General features: G+C 31.7%; 1 protein-coding gene across 3 annotated transcripts in view; it reads left to right on the top strand.

The window, feature by feature from the left end:
• The window catches only part of EPS15 (epidermal growth factor receptor pathway substrate 15), a 110,109-nt gene that overhangs the window by 33,949 nt on the left and 53,646 nt on the right, over positions 1-22,514 (top strand). For 2 of the 3 annotated variants that reach the window (XM_039885808.1, XM_039885827.1), the window contains exons 5-12: positions 805-900; positions 2,839-2,904; positions 4,011-4,136; positions 6,155-6,214; positions 14,428-14,628; positions 15,478-15,623; positions 17,214-17,370; positions 21,587-21,672. In XM_039885808.1, the coding sequence (XP_039741742.1) occupies positions 805-900; positions 2,839-2,904; positions 4,011-4,136; positions 6,155-6,214; positions 14,428-14,628; positions 15,478-15,623; positions 17,214-17,370; positions 21,587-21,672 (938 nt within the window). The remainder of the gene's footprint in view (positions 1-804; positions 901-2,838; positions 2,905-4,010; positions 4,137-6,154; positions 6,215-14,427; positions 14,629-15,477; positions 15,624-17,213; positions 17,371-21,586; positions 21,673-22,514) is intronic. The other variant, XM_039885818.1, reaches the window with a different exon arrangement.

Below are 22,514 nucleotides of genomic sequence, written 5' to 3'. Positions count from 1 at the left end.
TTTCCAGGCTGTCAAAAGAACAAATAGGCCTTTTTTTTTTTTTTTTTAAGAGTCTATTATATTTGGTAGCTAGGATGTTTATTAAATTTTGATCTAAGCCTTCAAATGCCCCAAATCCAAGGACCTTTGGAGGAGATTTACAAGTATTTCAAAGTCAAGCAGTTATATAATTGTTTTGATGCTGTACGGTTATTCTTTCATTTTTTGGGGAATAGCAATGATTGAGTCACTTGAATGATACAGTTTGAAAATTTATAATCTTAAATTTAGAGATGACTTTTGATAAAATTTAGATATTTTCTTCTAGGCCTTTTTTAAGATTATTTTTCTTACTTAAATGATAAGCATTTCTTAATATTAAATATTCTTTGAAGCATGATTATTAATTTTGCTCAATATCTACTGTCCATATGTATCACAATTTATTTAAGTATTTTTCCATTTATATTAACACTTTCTTGCTAATTATAATGTTCAGAATATCTTTGTAGATCTCTTCTCAATTTTATTATTTTTTTAAATTAAGTTTATTGGGGTAACATTGGTTAATACAATTATATAATTTTTAGGTGTACATTATAATTTAACATCTGTATATTCTCAATTTTAAAGCAAATTTTTCAAGCAAATGTGCTGTTAAATTTGTTGCTACATAAAAACTTTGGAATAATTGTGAGTTGTTTTGTATTTTCAAATTATAAGTATGTGTGTGGGTGGATAATTGGATAGATGGATGGATGGATGGTTAGATAGGTGAATAGGTAGAAAGATAATGTTCTTATTATTCATACTTTTCTTTCTCAGGAATTCTTCATTGCTTTGCGTCTTGTGGCATGCGCTCAGAATGGATTGGAGGTTTCACTGAGTAGCTTGAACTTGGCTGTTCCTCCACCAAGATTTGTAAGAAATGCTTTAAAATTTAAATTGTATTTAATTCAAAATAAATGATACTGCATGATTTAAAAATTAAAGTTACTCTATTAAAAAAATTCCACCTACCCCTATCACCCAGCTACCTAATTTTCTTCCTTAATGGCTACTATTCTTATTAGTTTCTTGTGTGTCCTTCCAGAGTTATTATATGTGTATATAAAGAAATATATATACCTATTTTCTCATTTTATATTAAATGTAGCATACTCTACACATGATTCTGTACCTTATTTTAATAACTTAAAATGTTTTGGAGATCTTTACATATCATTACGTAACAGATTCTTTATTCTTTTTAATAACTGCTCACTATTTCCTTGCTTCTATTTACCATAATTTATATAACTTCCTATTGATAGGCTTTTAGATTGTTTCTAGTCTTTTATTTTTAAAAATGCTGTAATGGATAATAACCTTGAATATATGTCATTTTGCATGTGCAGAAATTATTTATATATGTAAATTCTCAGAAATGGAATTGCTGTTTCAAAAGTTTGTGCATTTGTAATTTTTACATGTAATATCAACTTTTCTTTCGTCGTGGTTGTACTAGTTCACACTCCTACCAACAATTGGTTGAGTGCATTTTTGCTAACATACTGTTGTCAAACTTTTGGATCCTTGTCATTTTTGATCAGTGACAAATGGAATGTTAATAGTTTTATTTGTCCTGTTGGTTTTATAGAATAAGGTTAAATAGTTTTTCTCATGCTTATGACTCATTTACACTTCCTTTATGTGAAATATCTGTATACAGCCTTTGTTTATTTTTCTTGGGTTTCTAGTCTTTTTTCTATTTGAATTCTAGAGGCTCTTTGTATATTAGGAAAACAGCTGTTTGTCTGTATCAGTTGCAAGTGTTTTTTTCCCAATTTGTCATTTGTCTTTTGATTTTTTTATGTAAATGAATTATTAGGATTTAATTTTTTTATGTTTTTTTTTTTTTAACCTTTACGTCAGTCCTGATGTAAGGTGTGAGTATGGATTCTAGTTTATGTTTTTTTCTAGATGGCTACTTTACAGATCTAATAGAGTTTATTGAATAATCAATCTTTTTCTTACTGATTTGAAATGCCATCTCAATCATATGCTAAATTCTCGTATGTATTTTGGTTTCTTTCTGGATTTTTCTGTTCTTCCCATGGATCTGTTTATTGATACGTGATCTCACATTGTTTTAATGATCATATTTGGCCATTTGTTTTTATATCTGATAGGGCTAGTTCTCTCCATCATACTCCTTTTTTCAAAAGTTTTATGACTCTTGCTTGTTTTTAAATTCAGTATTTTAAAAGTTGTTGGTCTGAATACTATGAATTTAACTTCAGTTTTGAGGATTTTCTGTATTTCTAAGTTTAGGCATCTAGCCATGGAGTCTGAGGGTTAATATAGGGATATGTTGTCTAACTATGTTATAAAATTTTTTCAAATATATTAATCTGTCTCTACAAGTAAATAAACGTAATTACTTGGGCATGTTGTTGATAGGTTCATGTACTTGTAACTTAGAACTCTTGGTTCGGTGCTTGTCCCAGTCCGCTTTTCTTAAATTGTGTTGGGAAGAAGTCATCAGTTAACAGGGCCATAAATATTTTTGTTACATTTAGATATCTTTATCTCAGTTGTAATAGATTTTTTCTTATATGTTTTCTGCTTATATATTTTAGTTAGAGCTCCACAATAATTTATGCAGCTAACTCAGCTAACTCAATTTTTGTTTCATTTGTACTTAGATGAAGGTCTAATAGAATTAATGTAAAATAGTTAATGTAAAGTAGCATCCTGTGTTCATTGAGATCCAAAATTTTGTATGAATGTATTTAAATCCAAAGACCACTTTTTCTTCATTGTTTATTGATGTGAGGATTTCAGCACTTGATGTGCTTGCTATATTTTCCTTTTTAGCATGATACCAGTAGTCCCTTGCTAATCAGTGGAACCTCTGCAGCTGAGCTCCCATGGGCCGTAAAAGTAAGTAACTATTTTCTCCTTGACTCTGTTTTGCTTCAACATGATCCTCTCTCCCTGCTTTCAAGATATATTGGTAATCTGTACTAGACTTTCATTTTTCACCATTGGGGAAATACTGGTATTAGAAATCTTTGGAGGCATCTTACAGCTCTGTCAATCATTTTGTGGCAATATTGGCTTAATCTCATTACTGTTATATTGTAAACTAAGAATAATTGATGTCATATCCTGTATTAACTAAAATACTTGATGAATAGGCAGTTTACCCCACTGGTATTATTTCTTGCTTAAAAATTCTGGTTAAATAGATATTCTCTTTATGGATCTAAAATAAATAATTATTTATGAAATCTTTTATGAAATGGATATTTTGCTTTATAGTTATTTGGAGACACCACGCTGGTTATAACTATCTTACTTGATTTTTTAAATTATAATTTTAAGTAGAATTATAATTTAGCATATCAAAAGACCTTTAATAAATGTGTACAGTTTTGTCAGAAAGCCATTTTGGTTCGTTTGTCTGTGTATGCTGTGCGCTCTTAATTAATTTAAATATTGTAAGGATTGGCCATGACTGGGCAAATCATAAACAATAGTTTTTTGTATACAAGTAACTTTTCAGGATTTTAGGAAATTCTTGTTATTGACAAGAAAAAGAAATCTTGCTTTGGGGAAAATGTGTGAAACTTGATATTATTCCTATGGTAGTGATTTTCTTTCTAAAATTTGTTTGAGTTTGATATGTGATAGAATGTCACTAACTAGTTGTGTTCTTATAAAAATTACTTCCTTGGTATGGATCTGTTTAAGTGAGAGGGTTCAGCTAAGGTGTTCTCAAAACCCTTCTGTCACCGAAATCTTTTGATTTTAACCTGACAGTAGAAAAGCAAAGATAGTGTTCCAGGTACAGAAGGAATAGAGGATATTGAATTCTTGAGTAGAGTAACTTAAATTATTATTTACTATATTTTGATAAAAGTGAAAATGCTTTTTAAATGAGAGTAAGAAAAATATGTTGTCTGTTCTTTGGGGGCTTAATTTTTATAACTGCAGTTAAATCCTTTTCACCATTATTTTAACTTGTGATCTTTTTTATATTATAGTCTGAAGATAAGGCCACATATGATGCAATTTTTGATAGTTTAAGCCCAGTAAATGGATTTCTGTCAGGTGATAAAGTGAAACCAGTGTTGCTCAACTCTAAGTTACCTGTGGATATCCTTGGAAGAGTAAGATATTATTATAATCTAAATGTACTTTTTATGTGTTTTCATTTTGTATCTACCAGGAGCACTTATAACTCGTTGTTAAAAAATGTTCAGATCTTATTTTGAAGTTGTGTTATTACAGAATTTTGTGTGTTCTGACAACGTGTAAAATCACTGCCAATTTATTTCTTTATTTGGTTAATCCATTTTAAATAAGAGTATTTGAAATTAGCTATATCTATAAGCCCCGTAAGTAGGTCCCGTTTTTCTTTGCATATATGCTCTGACCTCCCAATTCCTTGACTTGATTTCCAGAGACCATCAGTATTTTTCATCTGCCACCTACATCATGGCTTTATCATGGGACCTTGTCATAAGGAATAGTTTCATCTCTGAAATTATAAATTCTCTCTAAATAGAACTTCCTGTCTTTCTAGATCTGTTTCTTAGATACTTGCAAGACTATTGCAATTGTTTGACTTCATCAAGACTTTTAAATATCAGATTTCTTTCTTTCTCCATCTTTTGAATTTTCTTCTTTCTTTATCCAGCTTGAGTTTTTGTGGTCCACAGTTTCATGCTGGCATTTTTAGCTTCCTTTACCATGTTTTCTAAATTCTTTCCTGCCTGGTGATAATCCAGCTTTGCATGAAGCTAATTGACTACCTTCTCTATGGTTGCATATAGACTACTGAGAAAGTCTGATAAAGATTGGTATCATAATTTAATGATTACCAACTTCAGCTGGGCTTCCTTTACTGCCAACCACTCTTGTGCTGTTTCCATAGTGATTCCTCTCTACCACTCTCATTAAATCTCCAGCCCTTTCTTTAATCCCTTGCTCAGTCAGATGATGTAGGGTCAAATCCTGGCTGCATCGCTTTTTAGCTGCGTGACCTTGGGCAAATAATTATAAAACCATGTTTCAGTTTTTGATCTTTAAAATGAGTGTGATTCTCAGTTTATAGGGTTGTAAGGATTAAATGTGATAACATATGGAAAGTACTTAGCACAGTGCTTGGTACATACTCTTCGAATGCTAGCTGCCATGGTAATAACAACTACCACCACACCACCAGCAGTAGTACTACTGGGTCAGCGTTGCATAAAAGTTAGGTGCTCAATAAATATTAATTTAAAAGTCATTTTCTAGTATTGTTTCCCACTAATCATTTCTCTTCTGTGTGGTCAGTATGAAATTTCTAAGCTATAAATATAATCTTATTTTTTTACTTAAAATGTCTCATTACTTAGAAGCTTCCCATTGCATATAGGATAAAGTCCAAACTCCTTTCAAGGCATTTAATGACCAGGCACTTGCTTATCTCCATTCCTGTCTTTCACCAGCACACTTTCTCTCCCTGCCCCAAGTAAGATTTTGCTGAATGACTTAAATATCTTTAAGTATATAACATAGTTTTATAGCTGGTCTAAAGCTATGGAATTTACTCTAGATTTAAACCACATCTACCAGGGCCTTTGTAAGCGTTGGCCATTATTAGCTGGTTAATGATTCATAATACAGTACTCATTGCACATTTCTTTTAGTTGATTTGAGATTATATAGTGTAGGGAAAACAATAATGGACTTAGTTAGAAGTCTTCACGTTGAAAATTGGATAAATTGCATGATCCTAGATAAATCATGTAGCCTCATTTCTAAAGTAGAGTTGATAGTACCATATAGAGCCGTTACATGAATTAACTGAGAAAATGTTTGTGAAAAAGCATTGTAGTTATCTAAAGTATTGTGTATGTAATTGTTTTCTTACTTGAGATGAAGAAAAGAAAACCTTTAAAGGTTTGTAAAGGATTCTTGGCGTTAAGATACTTAGCTTTAAGAATTATTACTTTTTACAGTAATGTTAATATGGCATATAATATAGTGATATAATAAAATCAGCATAATTGAAATTTCTCAGAGAAATAGATATTATAATGATTAGGCAAAACTTTTGTCCTCACATATGTATTTGGTGTTTACATGTAGCGTATGAAATGGAAGAACAGTAATCTTCCTCAATTCTTTTCTTTTTAAGGTTTGGGAATTGAGTGATATTGATCATGATGGAATGCTCGACAGAGATGAGTTTGCAGTTGTAAGTAACCTAATGCTCTTAAAATCTTCAACATCTTAATGGTTTACTCACGTGAAAACTTCCCCTTTTAGTTCATCCTTTGAGGAAAACTATATTTCCCTAAGATTGTTGCTATGAATATTTTTTCCTAGAATTTATAGCTAGTCAATAAATATTTTTAAACAAATGGATAATAGATGATGCATATTTTTGTCATCTTCATTTTATTTGACTTCAAGGTACATACAAATATATGCTTTGGATATGCACTGTAATATGATGCCGAGTAATATTATCTTTTGTACCCCAACTTTACCAGACATCTCAGTACCTGCTTCTGCTATGGAATAATTTTACCTCAAATATACCCCCAAATTTTCACATTTATTTCACTAAAGGAAAACGTGAATAACGCTTCAGTTTCACTTTATGTAGGCAGAGAAAGTTTTGATATCTTATCTGAAGACATTAATTACTCTTAGTAATTGGATAGTTAATTCCAAATAGAGTTGTATTCATCTCTTCCTTAAAGGTAGATTAAATTCTACTGTGAACTCGTTATTGGTAAATCTCTAATCCCCCTTTTAATCTCTTATTTGGAAATTAGTCTGTTCAAATTTTCTCTTTATTTTGCTAAGGAATTATCCATTTCTTTGACATTCAAACTTGTTGTCACAGATTTATTTGCATTATTTTTTTAATCTCTTCTGGGTTTGTGGTTGTAGTCCTTTCTCATTCCAAATCTTATGTGTTTTATGCTCCCTCTCATTTTTTTTGTTTGTTTAATTAGATTTTTTCTAGCTTATCGCTCCTTTAAAAGCATCTTTTGGATTTATCCTTTCTATTATGTTTTTACTTTTATTTTTTTCAGCTTTTATCTTAATTCTGTCTTCCTAGTTCCTTTTGATTTACTTCTTTTTATTTCTGAAGGTGAATACTAAGTCCCTTTACTTTTTATTATCTTTAATATTCAAAGCATTTAAGGACATACTTTCTCGACAGGTTTAGCTAAATTTCTTAGATATTGGTACAGAGTATTCTCTTTTTCAATACTTTTTGGATAATTTTTAATTTTCTTTGATCATCTGTTTTGGAATATATTTCCTAATTTCAAAGTAGTTAAGTTTAAAAGTTTTTGTTAGCTTTGCATATACTTTCATCTTGATTAGATTATGACTAGAGAAATGTGGTCTTTGAAATCTCTACTTTAAAAAATTTGTTAAGCTTTTCTTTGTTGCCAAGTTCATGACCTATTTTTACATATGTTCTCTGGGTGTCAACATTTCTGTTCAGAAGATTTTAGACTTCTATAAATCCATTGTATTGATTTATTATGTTTCAGTTTCTCTTTGTTCTTTTTTTTGCTCTTGCATAAATTTTATTTTTTTTTATATCTCAAGAGCCAAATGAAATAGGCAGAAATAAATATTATCACATTAGAAAAAAATATATAAAAATAGAAAGTTAAAGTGACTTGAGTTGATGGCCCTATGTCCCTAGTCTTTTTCATTTTAATTTGGGTGATAGTTGGGAAATGACAGGGGATACCCCCTCACAATGGTGACAAAAGTTATCCTAGTTATAGCTCAAGGATTGAATCTATAATCCAAATGTTTGTGGGATGCTTTGGGGAAAGGTGGTGTATCCAAGAGATTTGGCTGATGATGCACTTTGAAATACCACCAAATGATTCTATATTAGCTTCTTATAAATGGTTTTCATGTTAAGAATATTGGTACAAAATATTTGTACCAATTGGTAGGATGTCCAGGGGGATTTTTTCTTCATATAAAAACAAGAATTAAAAATTTCAAAGGTGCATTTGTATTAGCATAGTTAGGATAGGTGGAAAATGGTGTTATCCTCATTTGATCAACAGTAGTATATGCTAAGGTAAGTGAATAAAAACAGTTTACATTATATACCCTGAAGCCTCCTAGGCAACTTACTCTTTTTAAAAAAATAAAAATGAACCTTTATTAAAATAATAATTTGAGAATAAACACCATGTTTGTATTCATATTGAGATTGCTGCTTTAAAATAGTGAACACCGTGTACCTTCCCTATATTTACTAATTTTAACCATTTTGCCACATAATTTCTTTTTATGTGCTTTCCTCAGAAATTCTTTTCAATTTTATCATGCTTAGTGCCTTTAATTTTGAATTCCAGCTTGTATGATGTTAATAGTGCTTCTGTTTTTTTATTTGGATTACCTAATATTTCTTATGTTTAAAATGTATCTCTTGAAAGTGGCACATTCCTGTTTAAATTTATACCTAATTTGACTTTTTGTATGTCTCTTAAGATGACATATATTGATTTTATTCCCCCATATCTATTTATTTTACATTATTATTTTCTTTTTAAATGTTTCTTATTATTGCTAGTTATCAAGTTGTGATTAATTCATTTTGCCCCTCTTATTAATGTGGAAATTCTGTTATAATGTTTGTGCCATTAAAGGTTAATACACTTTTCCTTGTATTTATCATACTTATTTCTCCAGTATTTGAAAACAAAATTGTTAACCCTGGCTTTAGTAAAATGAGACCTTTACGTTATTTTCACTTCTTTCCTTTTCACCTTATAACTCCAGAAGATTTTAAAACATTTTTTGTTACTAAAATTCTAGATTTTACTCAGTTAATTTAGTTCTTTTGGTTCTAGGATTTTCCTTGTAGTTTTGTGCATATTAATAGTCTCACTAGCATTCTTTTGGGTAGAATTTGCCCAGTGTATCTTATTACATCTTTTTTACTTTAATGAGTGGGACAATATAGTCATTACTGTTTTTTAAAATTATACTTACTACAACATAGCCAGTGTAACTTAAACTGCAAGTTCTTGATTTTTATCTTTACTTATGAGCATCAATATCTTTAAAAACTGAATTTTTAAGAGTTAACCTCATTCTTCTTTGAAAATAGAAGTAATGTTTAAAATACTCTTGTAACAGTGTAATAACTAAACTCCGAACATTTTAAATTATCTTCCCAAATAATGTAAAGATAATGTACTTAATCATATGATTAGTTCCTTTGTACTATGATAATTTATATTCTGCTGGTTTTCTGGCTTGTCGAAGTATGACCATTTTTTTCCCCATAGTATATTATTTTACTAATTAATCAAAAGTAGATTGAACATGAGAATATATGTTTAAGACTTACCTCTAAAATTCTTATCCATTTCCTTTTGGATTAAACGGTGCTTTTTGTGTGTTTTAAAGACCTATTTTCTACTCTCTGTTTATTTTTTGAATTGGAATAAATAAAAATGAAGTTAATGAGAGATCTCAACTTGAATTATTAAATTATGATATGGCTTTTTTTTTTTAAGAATAATTACTTATTTCACTAATGAACCCAAACTTGATTTGACCTAAATCTTTATGTTTGAGACTTACCATTAAAATTCTTAATCAGTTTTTTTCTTTATTTTTATAACATAAATGGGATTTTTGGTTGGTTTATTTTTTTAATTGGAATAAATGAAGTTAGTGAGAGATTTGAACTTGTATAACTCTTGTGCCATATGAACTTTTAATGAATGGTCCTCGTTTCTTTTCAAATGTAAATGTTTTTGTATATTCTCTGAAACCTAGTAGATTAATTAAAAGTCCAGAATTTTTAGTTTTTTTTGTTTTTTTTTAACTGAATTTGTAAAGGTCAGGCCTTGGCATGCCTTGGGTGTTCTGGCCTCAATTTAAATGACTTTTGAGAGGGATGTGTATATCTGTACACACACAAAAATAAAGTGGATTTTGAAAGTAATTTCTATGTCCTCGAATATTTTTTAAATCTATTAGTATTACCAGTATTCTATTTGTTCATTGATGAATTGTATGACTAGAGTATAAGATATCAGAAATATATCTTTCCGAATTTTACTTCATTTAGCTTAGTAGAAAGTCTCTGACAGGGAATTAAGGGGATATTTTGCAAAAGGGTCAAATTTTCTTCTCTGGTGTCAATTTAAAACTCAAAATGTATATAAAATTATGGTATTGGTATTGAACCAAGGGAATTGACTAATAATAATGTTAAAGTTTATCATTCCTTTTGTTGGGCTGAGTTCCACTAGTGTGCAGTCCTGTTCTGTGAAGTAGTTCTGTTTTATTGAGGCTTGAAACTACTGCTTTTAAACTTAAAGGGAAGGCCCCTAAATCTAATAATTTAGTATTTGGTAAATGAGCTTATACTCATGCTTTTTCATAGATTTTTAGAGTTGGACAAGTTCCTATAAATTAGGTCCTCTAAGCAGCACAATTAATGACAACCAGGGCTGAACCTGGGCCTTCTTCTATATCATAAATTTTTTTTTTTAAATTTAAAATTTTGGAATAGTTTTCAATTAACAGAAAAGTAAATTTATAGAGGTAGTACAGAGAGTTCCCCAATACTCCTCACCCACATTCCCCTAATATTAACATACTGCATTACCATGGTACATTTGTCAAAACTAAGAAATTAACATTGGTACATTACTGTTAATCAAACTCCAGACTTTATTTGGGTTTTTCTTTTTTATCCCAGGAGCCAATCTAGGCTACCACATTTTATTTAATTGCCATGTCTCAGCCTCTCTGGATAATTTCTCAGTATTGTCCTTTTTTTCTATGACTATAGCATTATAGAGGAGTACTGGCTAGTTATCCTGTAGACTGTCTCCCAGTGTAGGTTGTCTGATGTTTTTCTCATGATTAGACTAGGGGTATGGTTTTTGGAAAGAATACCACAGACGTGAAATGACTTTCTCATCACATTTATCAGGAGCGGGGAGCAGTACATGATGCCCTCATGCCATCACTGGTGATGATAATCTTCATCACTTGATTAAAGTGATGTTTGTCAGGTTTCTCTACCATAAAGTTACTATTTTCCCCTTTTCCCACTTTATAGTTTGGAGTGATAGCCTTATGATCATTTTCCTTTGTATTCTGTCTTCATACCTATCTCCTTTTTATATTCTTATTAAGTCTTAAATTTTTCTGTCAGGTAAGTTTTTAGACTGAAAGTGGTCTAAATTTTCGTAAATAGCATTTGTTGGGTCCTCATTATTATAAGGAATTTTTGGCACTTGGAAATTTATAAAGGACCTGTACTTGTCTATATTAGCATTTACATGCTTATATCGAAATTAACTTTTTACATGCTTGCTACTTTAATTGGGTTGTAAAAGTGAGAACTCTTTTCACTTTTGTATTTCTAGTGCCTAGCACAATGCCCAGTAGCTAGAAATTTCTCAGTAATGTTTTGTTGAACTAACACGATGAAGGAAACTTGTATTAATTTGAAAAACACAAGAAATGCCTGATGTTTCATCCTAGAGTGCTATTTTAAGAAATTATAACTGACAATTTAATTGATTGACTAGACTAATGAGCAAATGAAACTCCTAATGAAGCTCCTAAATTCTAGTTCTCAAAGTATAATCTTCCATCAGCAACATCACCATTACCAGAGAACTTACTAGAAATGCAAATTCTCAGGCCATACCCTGGACCAACTGAATCAGAATCTCTGGGGTAGGGTTGAAAAACCTGTGTTTTAACAAGCCCTTTAGGTAATTGATGGCCACTAAATTTTGTGAAATACTCCTGAAAGCACAGAGAATGAAAAAAAAAAAAAGTGAGCAGGTACTGGTATTTGACTGCAACCGTGAAATGAAATCCCTTTTTTTTCCTGCTGTCCTGAAGTAAGCTTTATTTTTGATATTTAGATTTATTTTTGATATTTTTATTTTGAAATCATCAAAAAGATATTCTAAATGCTTCTTTGTTAAGTATCTATCCCTAGCTGTGTAAATGCATTTGTTCTAGTACATTTCAGTTTAAAAATGAGTTGCCAGCCAGATTTTTTTGTGCATGTGAGCGTGGTGTGTCATTTGATTTAGTTGCTGTATTTGTTTTGATGGCAGACTTTGATTAGGATAAAGTACAATATTATAAGAAAACAAAATCACAACCTAGCAGTGTACTATTCGCTTTCTCTGTTTTATTTGGTTGTAACATTTCTGACTTCAGTTTTGTCAGGGAAACTATTGTCAAAGCAACACGGAATTAGTAATATAGTATTTTTTTAACTTTCAAAAAATGTGTTGTCTATTGGCAGCAGATGGCTGACATTGCTTTTTTTGTTTCTAGTGTCCACTTTTCCAGGAAATGACTCCCATCTGCAACAAGAGGGATGCTGACTTTTAATGTGCATGTTAGTCACTTCTTTAGCTCAGTGCCAATCTAATAATATTACATATAATGTGCATTTGGTCAAAAGGTTGTGCTAGCCAGATTGGGTTTTTTTTTCTGGAGTTTCAAGCTTTTGGAAATAGAAAGTTTGTGTGTTTCTAAAACTGAAATTGAGTTCTTCAGGTTGACTAGTAAATGGAGAGAGGAAAATTCTTGGTTGGGTCAAATTGTTAAATGCGGTACCAGGACAAACAGCATCAACATCACCTGTGGAACTTCTCAGAAATGCAAAATCTCAGGCCTAACTCCAGACTTACTGAATCTAGAATTCTGAGAGCAGGACCCAAAAATCTGTGCTTTGTCAAACTGTCCTGGTAGTTCTGATGCCTACTTCAATTTGGGTACCAGTGGGTTAAAAGTTAGTCTTATTGGTTGTAGAGGACAGCATGGCATTATAGAATTGTATGTACACTCCTAATAAAGCTGATCGAATCTGGAAAAAAGTGCTTTGTAGCCAGAAGATCTTGGTTTGAACCTTACTCTATCACTTCCTAAAAATATATCAGACAAATTACTTAGCATCTCTTAGCCTTAGTTTCTTTTATTTTAAAACAATATTAGTAATCACAGAAATCATGGATCAGTGTTATTGTATTAGGTGCTCAATAAATACTAATTTGAAAGCCCTAGAAAACTTAACTTAGAAATAGAAGCTAACTTCTTTTTGGGTAGAATTGTCATTTTTAATGGAAGGAAAAATTAAGAAATATTCAAGCTTCCTTCCAGTTGCTGTTGGAATCTTTCTGGAGGTTCCAAGTTGCTTTGAGTAATTTCATGTGCTTGAAGATAGTCATGGAAAATTTTCATCTTTTGAAAGTCTTAAAGGTTCCTTGCATTCAAAATGGAGGGGATATCCTAGGACAGTCTGTAGTTTCTTGTTTATCCTTCTAGAATTTCTTAAATGCAAATATAAACAAGTATGAATAATTATTATTCCCTTGCCACAGAAGATAATACAGTATACACACTGTTATGCACACTGTTCAACACCGTACTTTTTCATGTTTAACAGTGTATGTTGGATATCTTTTTATAGAGAGAGCTCCATGATTCTTTTTTTTTTTTTCGGTAAACTTTATTGAGGACTGTTTTATATACAATGAACTGCATTTAATTTAAATACATAATTTGATGAGCTTTATAATTGTATATACCTGTGAAAGTACCACCACAGTTAAGATACAGAATGTTTCCCTTTTTTTTCATAATATTTCATCATATGGATCTACCATAATTTTTTAACTAGTCTTCTGTTGATGAGCACTTGAGTGCTGATGCAAACAATTCTGTAATTAATAACCTTTTTTCATGTAGTGTTTCCTATGTGGGCAGGTAAATCTGAAGTTAGATTTCCAGATAGGGGATTGCTGAGCCAAAGGGGAAATAAATAAATTTGGTAGATGTTGCCAATTTGCCCTTTATAGACTTGGTACCAGTTTGAGCTCCCACTAGCAGTGTACAAAAGTACCTGTTTGCTCCATCTAGCTGACAAAGTATGTTATGAAACTTTGGATTTTTGCCAATTAGGTGGAAATGGTATTTTAATTTAGTTTTAACTTGCAGTTTTCTCGTGAGTAAAAGTAAACATATTTTTGTACGTTAAGGATAGGCCCTTTATAGTATTTGCTTTTCTGTAAAATATCTGTTCATACTCTTTGCCCATTTTCCTATTGGATTTGGTTTTTCTTCAGTTAATTTATAGGAACTCTTTATATAGAATTAGAGAGATTAGCTCTTTCTTTGCAAATATTTTTTTCCCAGGTTGTTTGCTTTTAACATTGCAAGAACTTTAGTTGAAGGGTACATTTTTTATTCTTCCTTCCTTTTATCTCTTCCTCTTTTCTTCCTCTTTTCCTTCCCAGCCTAATTTCTTAAAAAAAGAGATTTGAGACAGTTTGAACAAAGTTGAGCAATAATCAATTTAATGGGTAGATGTCGTTAAATTATTTTAATATATATGACCCTGGTTCATCTATTTTGAAGGCCATGTTTTTGGTATACTGTGCATTGGAGAAAGAACCTGTGCCAATGTCCTTGCCTCCAGCCTTGGTGCCACCTTCTAAGAGGAAAACGGTCAGTATATCAGGCTCTATGCAGTTGATCCCCACTTCAACATCAGCCAAGGAATCTTACCACTCCTTACCACCTGTAGATAAAATGCCTACCAAAGCATCATTAAGACAGGTATAGATTTATCAGTGTTAAAGCACTATTTTTTAAAAACAAAGTGCATGGCATTTAACAGTTGATTGCTTGATGAAGATAGAAGGAACAATCAAAGGGATCAAAGATTTAGAGCTCCCTCTGGTTGAACCTGCCTAATGGGATATCTCAGAAAACATAATCCTTCTGCATTTGGCTTTCCTTAGATCATATGGATGTTTCATTGGCTTTGCCTTGATCTACCTCAAATTAAAGTTGGAGGTAGCAGATACCCCATGCTGATCTGGCTTCCTCGCTCTGCCATAATTAATAGATGTTTTTGTTTGTTTAATCTCTAGTTAACTCTTGATTCTTTGGGTTCAAGTTATCCAATTTTGGGGTGTCCAGGGACCTTTTTTTCCTCCAACCTGCTTCTTGTCAGGTTGAATAAAGGAAAATAATGATAGAATATGCAAATCAGCCAGCTTGGCTACAATTAACAATGCTGAATGAAACTATAAAAAATGAAGATTGAGAATTATCTGAATATTTTATATAGACTCTCCCAGTTACCTATGTTAAGGTGATCATTCATAAGTCAAGAGTTAACTGTGCTTGAATTTACTCATTACTTGAAAAAGAGAGTAAATTGGGCATCTATAAATAATCTCAACTGACCTATAGTTTTCTTCTGTAATTTTGTCTTTACCACAGCATTTTGATTAGGGTGTGATGGATGTGATACACTGTTGCCGTAGTTAGTAGTTAGTGGGGTAGAATTGCTCAGAATTTGTGACAGATACTGTAAGGAGTTAAAAGAGTGACACTTAAAAGTTTGTTTCATTTTGGCAGAAATTCTGTATATAAATACCTTTTTTTTTTTTCCTGTAGTGGGTTGTATCACCTGCAGAAAAAGCTAAATATGATGAAATCTTCCTGAAAACTGACAAAGATATGGATGGATTTGTGTCTGGACTAGAAGTTCGTGAAATCTTCCTAAAGACAGGTTTACCTTCTACCTTACTAGCCCATATTTGGTAAGACTTTATTTAAATTGGTTTTAAAAACACATATAGTTTTGTATCAAATCTAGTTTTGTATATTCTTATTAAAGGCATTTGTAAATAGCATAGTTTTTTTCCAGAATTCTTTATAGAGAAAATTTAGAACTGAGGATTTCTTTTGGATAACAGACAGAGCTTGAGAATGAGTTACCTGAAGTTTTATAAGATTGACAGTGTCAGTTAATTGTTATTAGAATATTAAAATGCAGCATCTATTTATATCAGTTCATTAAAGGTAAATTTTTAAGGGATAATCCAAAATCTGAAATTTAAACAATATAAAAAAACAGTGTCTTCAAGGCATACTTTTATAATTCTGTAGGGTATATGAATACCTTTATACTTTTACATAGGAATTACACATTTGGTCCTTAAAAAAGATAAACCTTGTATTTCAAGTGAATTTCACATTAAATGAGATAACTTATATGAAAATGCTTTATAGTGTGCCTGCTGCCAATCCACAGGACTATATCAGAGGTCTTCTTGAGGTTTTTCAAGGGGCAGCAAAAATTAGTAGTAGAACCATATAGTTGCAAAGAGAAACTTAGAAGAGAACAAAGGGGAGCAGTAGATCTGCCTTAAAAGGAATAAGATTCTCCAAAACCAGTAAAGATTATATGTATAACTAATAATAGCTGCCACTTTCGAGTGCCTCGGTGAGGCACTATGCTCAATAAATGGCAGCTCTCGTGGGTGTGGCATTATGCCCACACTTTTGATGCACTTTGTCTTAATTCACAGTAACCTTACAAAATGGCCGTTATCTCTGCTTTCTAGATGAAGAAACTAAGGCTTAGAGAGTTTAAAAATTTGACTAAGATCCCAAAAATAATAATAGAAAAGCTGGAATCCAAGGATTCTTGACACTAGAATCTGTAGTCTTTTCATCAGGCCATATTGGCTTTCAATGAATCAAACAAATCAGGACTTCAGAAGCTAAGCTTAGAGGGGGAAAAAGGGAAAAAGAAGCTAGAATAGAACATTTGTTGTTTGTCTTCAAGTGATTTTGTAAAGCTTTCCAGATTGCTGCCTTTTCTTCACATGTGATCTCCATTTGCAGCTGTTGTTTCTGCTTTGACTTGGTGATCCTTATATCCTCCTACTCCATGAGTTGCAGGAAGGAAGCTGACAGGGAAATTTTTGCTTGTTTTAAAATTATTGTGATGCCACTAATGAACCAAATTTGTTGAAACTTAGGTTTCACTTTTGACATTTTTTAATGTTGAAAATGTTGGGAGTAGAGAGTATTGGGATTCTTTGGCCCACCACAGCTTTTACTCAGCAGTGGTTCTGGAAATTGGTAAGAATACACAAAGCAAATCCTGATTAGAGGCCCCTGCTCAGCACCAGGGTGAGCATCCCCCACCCCCATCTGTTGTTTGAGCTGGTCTCTCGCTTCTAATGTTTGAGTTTTAGGCAGGCCACAAGTTGCTATGACTTTCTTTTTTAATTCAACTTACTATTTTCAAAAAGCTTAGTAATCATATTACTTTTTCCTTGGATTTTTAGAATGCTAGTTGTGGCATTTTATATACTGTTCATTTTGTTTTATTTGTACAGGGCATTGTGTGTCACAAAGGACTGTGGGAAGCTTTCAAAGGATCAGTTTGCCTTGGCTTTTCACTTAATCAATCAAAAGTTAATAAAGGGCATTGACCCTCCTCACGTTCTTACTCCTGAAATGATTCCACCATCAGATAGGGCCACTTTACAGAAGGTAAGACAACGTAAAAGAAAACCTGAATGCATTAACAGAAAGGAACAAGTGCTATGTCAGATGACAGACTTGATTTGGACAGAATAGTGGAGAAAATATATGTGGCTAGAAACAGAGCAGTATACTGTTTGTAGTTTAGTTTGTAGTTTAGTTTGTGGCTATAAATATGCTTGGATGCCTTGTATGACATCCTTGGGCTGCAGCTCATTTATCCCATCATTCATTACATGTATGGCAGCCATATTTTCCAGTCTCAAAATTGGAAAAATGTGGTCTTATTTTTCCCCTTCTGGATTTGTGGATTATTTTTTATGTATAGGATATAAAATTTAAATGAAATATCTAAGAATTAAATTATTATGTTTCATTTGATGATTCACTCTTACAGAAAACAATACAAAAAGCAAAATCTAGGAGATTATGATTGATATCAATTTTAAATTTAAAAAAAAAACAAGAAAAACATTGTGTGAGGAGAAATCTTTGTGGTTTTTACCATGTAGATGACCTGTTCCTGAGCGTATGGACACATTTTATACCTGTACAACTAGAAACAGGTTTTGCTACTTTTGGTTTCTGGCCAACAGCAGAAATTTTTAAAGCTACATTGTTTAGTCATGTTGTGCCTTGATTTTTCTCTCCTCATCTGGAAACCCTTCGTAGTATATAGTACATGTACAATATCTCGGCCTTAATAGATCTTTAAAAGGACTTGCATACTCTCATGGCTATTTGCTATTAAAAATACATACTCTGTACTTTTAAATCTCTTGTGACCTATAAAATAACCATTGCTGTGGTGATTCCTCAGAGAGATCTATATATATCTGAGGAAAGTGCTCAATAAAATGTCAACAGAATATTTTGGTTTCGCATTAATTTTGTCATGTAGGTTCAAAAATTCCATTTTAACAAACTTAATAAAAGTCAAAATTGGATTTTTTTTTCCTAAGTCAATGGACATTTATAGCCACCAAGTACAGAAGTTACATATAAGTGTTTTTATCCTTATTTTTAAATAAAATGAATATTCAATTAACTCTTTTGTGAGTTTTTCGCAAAGAGCATTTTGTGAATTTTTTTTTGAGATTTCTTGTGATATAGGACATGATTTCTCTAAGTTGTAGAGAAAGCTAAAAGTGACGCCACCCAGAAAGATAAAGGTTACAAATCTGTGTTTATGCCCTCTGCTATAACAGTTATTTTATGGAGTGCTGCGTTGTTTCACCCTTCTTTTACCTATGTAGACTGTTTTTTTCCCCTTGCTACTTAATCTCTCACCAACATGAATTACAGATATGGCAACTTTCTAAAGCAAATTATATTTGTTCATTGATGTCTCTATAACATTAATAGACACTTCAAGTTGTATCTGCTCTACAGAGTTTTTAATATAATTAAAATATAATTAGTCTGAAATCTATTCACTAGATCACAGACATACTTTGTTTATGGCAGATAGCAATACTGTTCATTAAAATGGGATTTTATCACTGTCTTAATTTTTAACTTTAAAAATTAAAATTAGCACTTGTTTTGTCTTTCAATAATCTTTTCTCTTTATAATCTGATTTTTTTTTTTAGAACTGCATTTTTTTGCAGCTTTGACTAATCTTTTTTTGAATGTTGCTTTCCTTTCTGTGTTTTTTCTAGTTTGGACTATTTTTTCCATTCTGCAGCACTCTGCTTTTCGCCTTTCTTGTACTGTCAGTTTCTTAACTACTCTCTCAAGGTTAGAGCTTTACTTTATGCCTTTTTAGCATTACAAGATACATTTTGAAATTAGAAGTTTTTTTATGCAGCTAAGTTGATGCAGAGAAAATACCTAAACAGCATGCTTTTGTCACATGTCTGTCACTTGGTCTGTGTGCATTTTAACTTGCCTTCCCTAGGCTCTCCAATCCACTTAAAATCATCAATGTGGAGTTTTTGTGTAATGCACAAAACAGAGTGAGAGAAAACATTTTGAAAGAAGGGGACATGCTGCTACATTTTTCTTCATATGCCCTTCTTATACTTTATATACTGTTAGCTGAATTTTTTCCATGCTTCCTGGTTGCATGTCATTTTATTGCTTTAGTATTGAAGTTTAATTTTTGTGTCAGCAATAGAGTGACACAAACTATATGCCAGCTACAGTACACTAATCTTCCTTTCGAGGTCATCTTGTGGTATCACCCTATAACTTGTTTGAAGTTAAACTTGTCTGTCTCACTCTTCTTATTTGATGATACTTTTAGTAGTGAATGACTGTCAAATATGAGTCACTGTTTTTGAATTAGAGTGACAGAAGAGGTGTGGAAGTCATGAGTTCTTGGTGCACTTGCACCTCTGATAGCAAATTTCTCAGGAGCGTTTAGGTGATATAAGTTACTCTTGGCGATAGAAGTGAGACCAAGTGCTAATTTTTCATTTTGTTCACCTCTCAGACTCTCTGGCCAGGCTTAGCTCATAAGTCACATTAAATTAGAGTTAGATTCCTAGTGAATACCTGTCACATTCAGAAATCCACTTTAAATTTTCTAATTTAGGATGCTAAAGGTCTGTATCAGTGAAGCACAGTAAAATAGTAAGAGGTATAGTTGATACAAACTTTAATATAAAATTGAGAATAGCATTAATTGAGAATAGATGAGTTTCAGTATTGATAGTCAAAAACAAAACATCCGGGGACGGATAATACAGTATAGCTTAAAGAAATATAGAAGGAATTATTTGCCAAATTTTATTACTATACCTATTTATTAAGTTGGCTTTTAGGGTAATGGTTTCATTTACATAAGTAATCTTGATATGCAAATGCAAAAAGGCAGAGTGTGAAATAGCACTTGAATTTAATCAGAAATCTGATCAAGCTATTATTAGCTGGTACCTATTGTTACCTATAAGCATCATTAAATCTGTTTCCTTAGCTCTCAAATAGAGTTAATAATATCTGCCCTTTCTACAACCCAATTTTCAGATTAGTTTTTAGAATCGACTAATGGACTTGAAAGTGCTTAGTAAATTGTAAACCATCATATAAATGTGAGGAGAATGGGAGATTGTGAACTTTTAGCTTTCTTCTGTTGTGTAAGTTGGTGACATACATTAAGTTCACAGCAACATAAGAATTAATACTAAATTTTCTGTTATGCTAATAAGGTCCTCAATATATCTTAGTTTTACATGTTCAGGCAGTAGTTATAATATTTCCTAATGATGATTGTTCTTTTATTTGTTAATCTGGTTGTAGCATTGGGTATTAGGTCAACTGTTTGAAAGAGCACTTATCTTTTTGCCCTGACTTTAGCCAGCTGTATAAGCCATCAACAGTGTGATTCACAAAGGAGATTGAGCCAAGGTAGAATCAACTCATTGGGAGGCCATCCATCTTTTAAAGCATATTTTGTTGAGGAAGTTAATTATAAGAATAGCTTACATTTATAAAATATAAAGTTTGTGGAGTGACTTCACCTATAATATTTATTTCATTTAATTTTTAAAGTGGGCAGGGCAGAGATTATTTCTTTATTTTTCCAGTGAAGACCATGCAGCTAGTAAAATAGCAGACCCCAAAATAAATCCAGCTAGATTTTCTAACTGCAAGTGCCATTCAGAGATCAATTTTGACACTTTAATTGTTGAAAGAGAACCATATGTAAAGGATGTCATATATGAAGATAGTTTCATTTATGGTTAGAATCATATTTACTATGGAAAATGCCTAAGCAGTTGGTTTTATTTTAAATAGAGTAGATATTAAAAGTATTTAATAAAAAGTATATTCGTTGAATTGCATAAAATCAACGACCATTATAATTCTAAGACTCAACAAAAATTTGTGTATTTACTCTGCGCCAGATGATGCAAATAAATCACCATCCATCTCCACAAGAAATTTATATTTCAGAGGAGTAATTAGTTTATAAATCTGATATTTGCTTTACTGCAAGATTCTGGACAGGCTAGGATCAAGGGACAAAGACATTGGGATCTGTAGTGATGGCACATATTATAGAACAATAGCTTTTAGAGAATTTAAGGGCAAATGTTTTAGTATATAACTGTGTGTGTGTTTAAAATTGTACTAGATATGGTTTTCTTAATTGAATTAAAAGGATTAATAATACCATAAAATGTGTAATACTCTTCGTGGTTCTTCTAAACATTTTTAATGCTTTGCTGTATATAATTTTATAGTTATAATGTATAATTGTGAACTTTTTGTTTTTAGAACATCATAGGATCAAGTCCTGTTGCAGATTTCTCTGCTATTAAGGAGCTAGATACCCTTAACAATGAAATAGTTGACCTACAGAGGTATGTAAAGTAAAGTTATAGCTGGCTATGTAAATACACACACACTCTTTCTTTTCTCTGTCTTGGTAAATGCTACTTTATTTGGTTAAGTAGCATAGTTTTTCAGTTGGGAATGTGTGTACCTTATTTCATCAAAGCTAAGGCAACCGTTAACTGCAGGATGCACTGTTTTCTTATGTACCACTACAAAAGAAAAAAATCACTGCCAAATAAACAATGTCTTGCCATCAATTTAAGATACTATTTGATTTCAGAAAGTGAAAAATGTGTATCTTAGAATGAATGAAATGCAGTTTTACTCCAACTTTAGATATTTGAATAACATGTTAGGAAATCATTATTATTTAAGAACATATTCTGTTGAGGAAATTAATTATAAGAATAGCTTACATTTTATGGAAGGAATATTAAATGCAGAGACCATGCCAAGGGCTTTTGTAACTGTTATCTCATTTTTGATCCTCACAAAAATCTTGTGACTTGACATGGATGTTACTGTCTCTGTTTTATAGGTAAAGACTTTAGATGGATGCTTAAGTTATTTTGCCCAAAGCCATACAAACCTGTCAACAGTAGAACTAATACCTAATCTCTAGACTACTTGATTTGAATTGTCTGTCTTATAACTAGGTATTGTGCAGAACAGATTTGACTACAAGTAGATTTGAATCTAAATATAGCGAGTACTATAGATAGTTCCTTAATTTCTTTGTTTTCTGGAAACTTTTATGGTAATACTCAGTTGTGAAAATGACCTACTAAAATTACTTGTAAAAGCAAGACCATTTTTCTGTCTACAAAGTGTTGTATTTAAATATCTGGATTTACACCAACTTTTTTTT

This window comes from Pteropus medius, unplaced genomic scaffold (genome assembly GCF_902729225.1).
Source record: "Pteropus medius unplaced genomic scaffold, Ma_sr-lr_union100, whole genome shotgun sequence".
NCBI lineage: Eukaryota > Metazoa > Chordata > Mammalia > Chiroptera > Pteropodidae > Pteropus > Pteropus medius.
The sequence above is the reverse complement of the archived record's forward strand: the minus strand, read 5'-3'. Positions and strand labels throughout refer to the sequence as shown.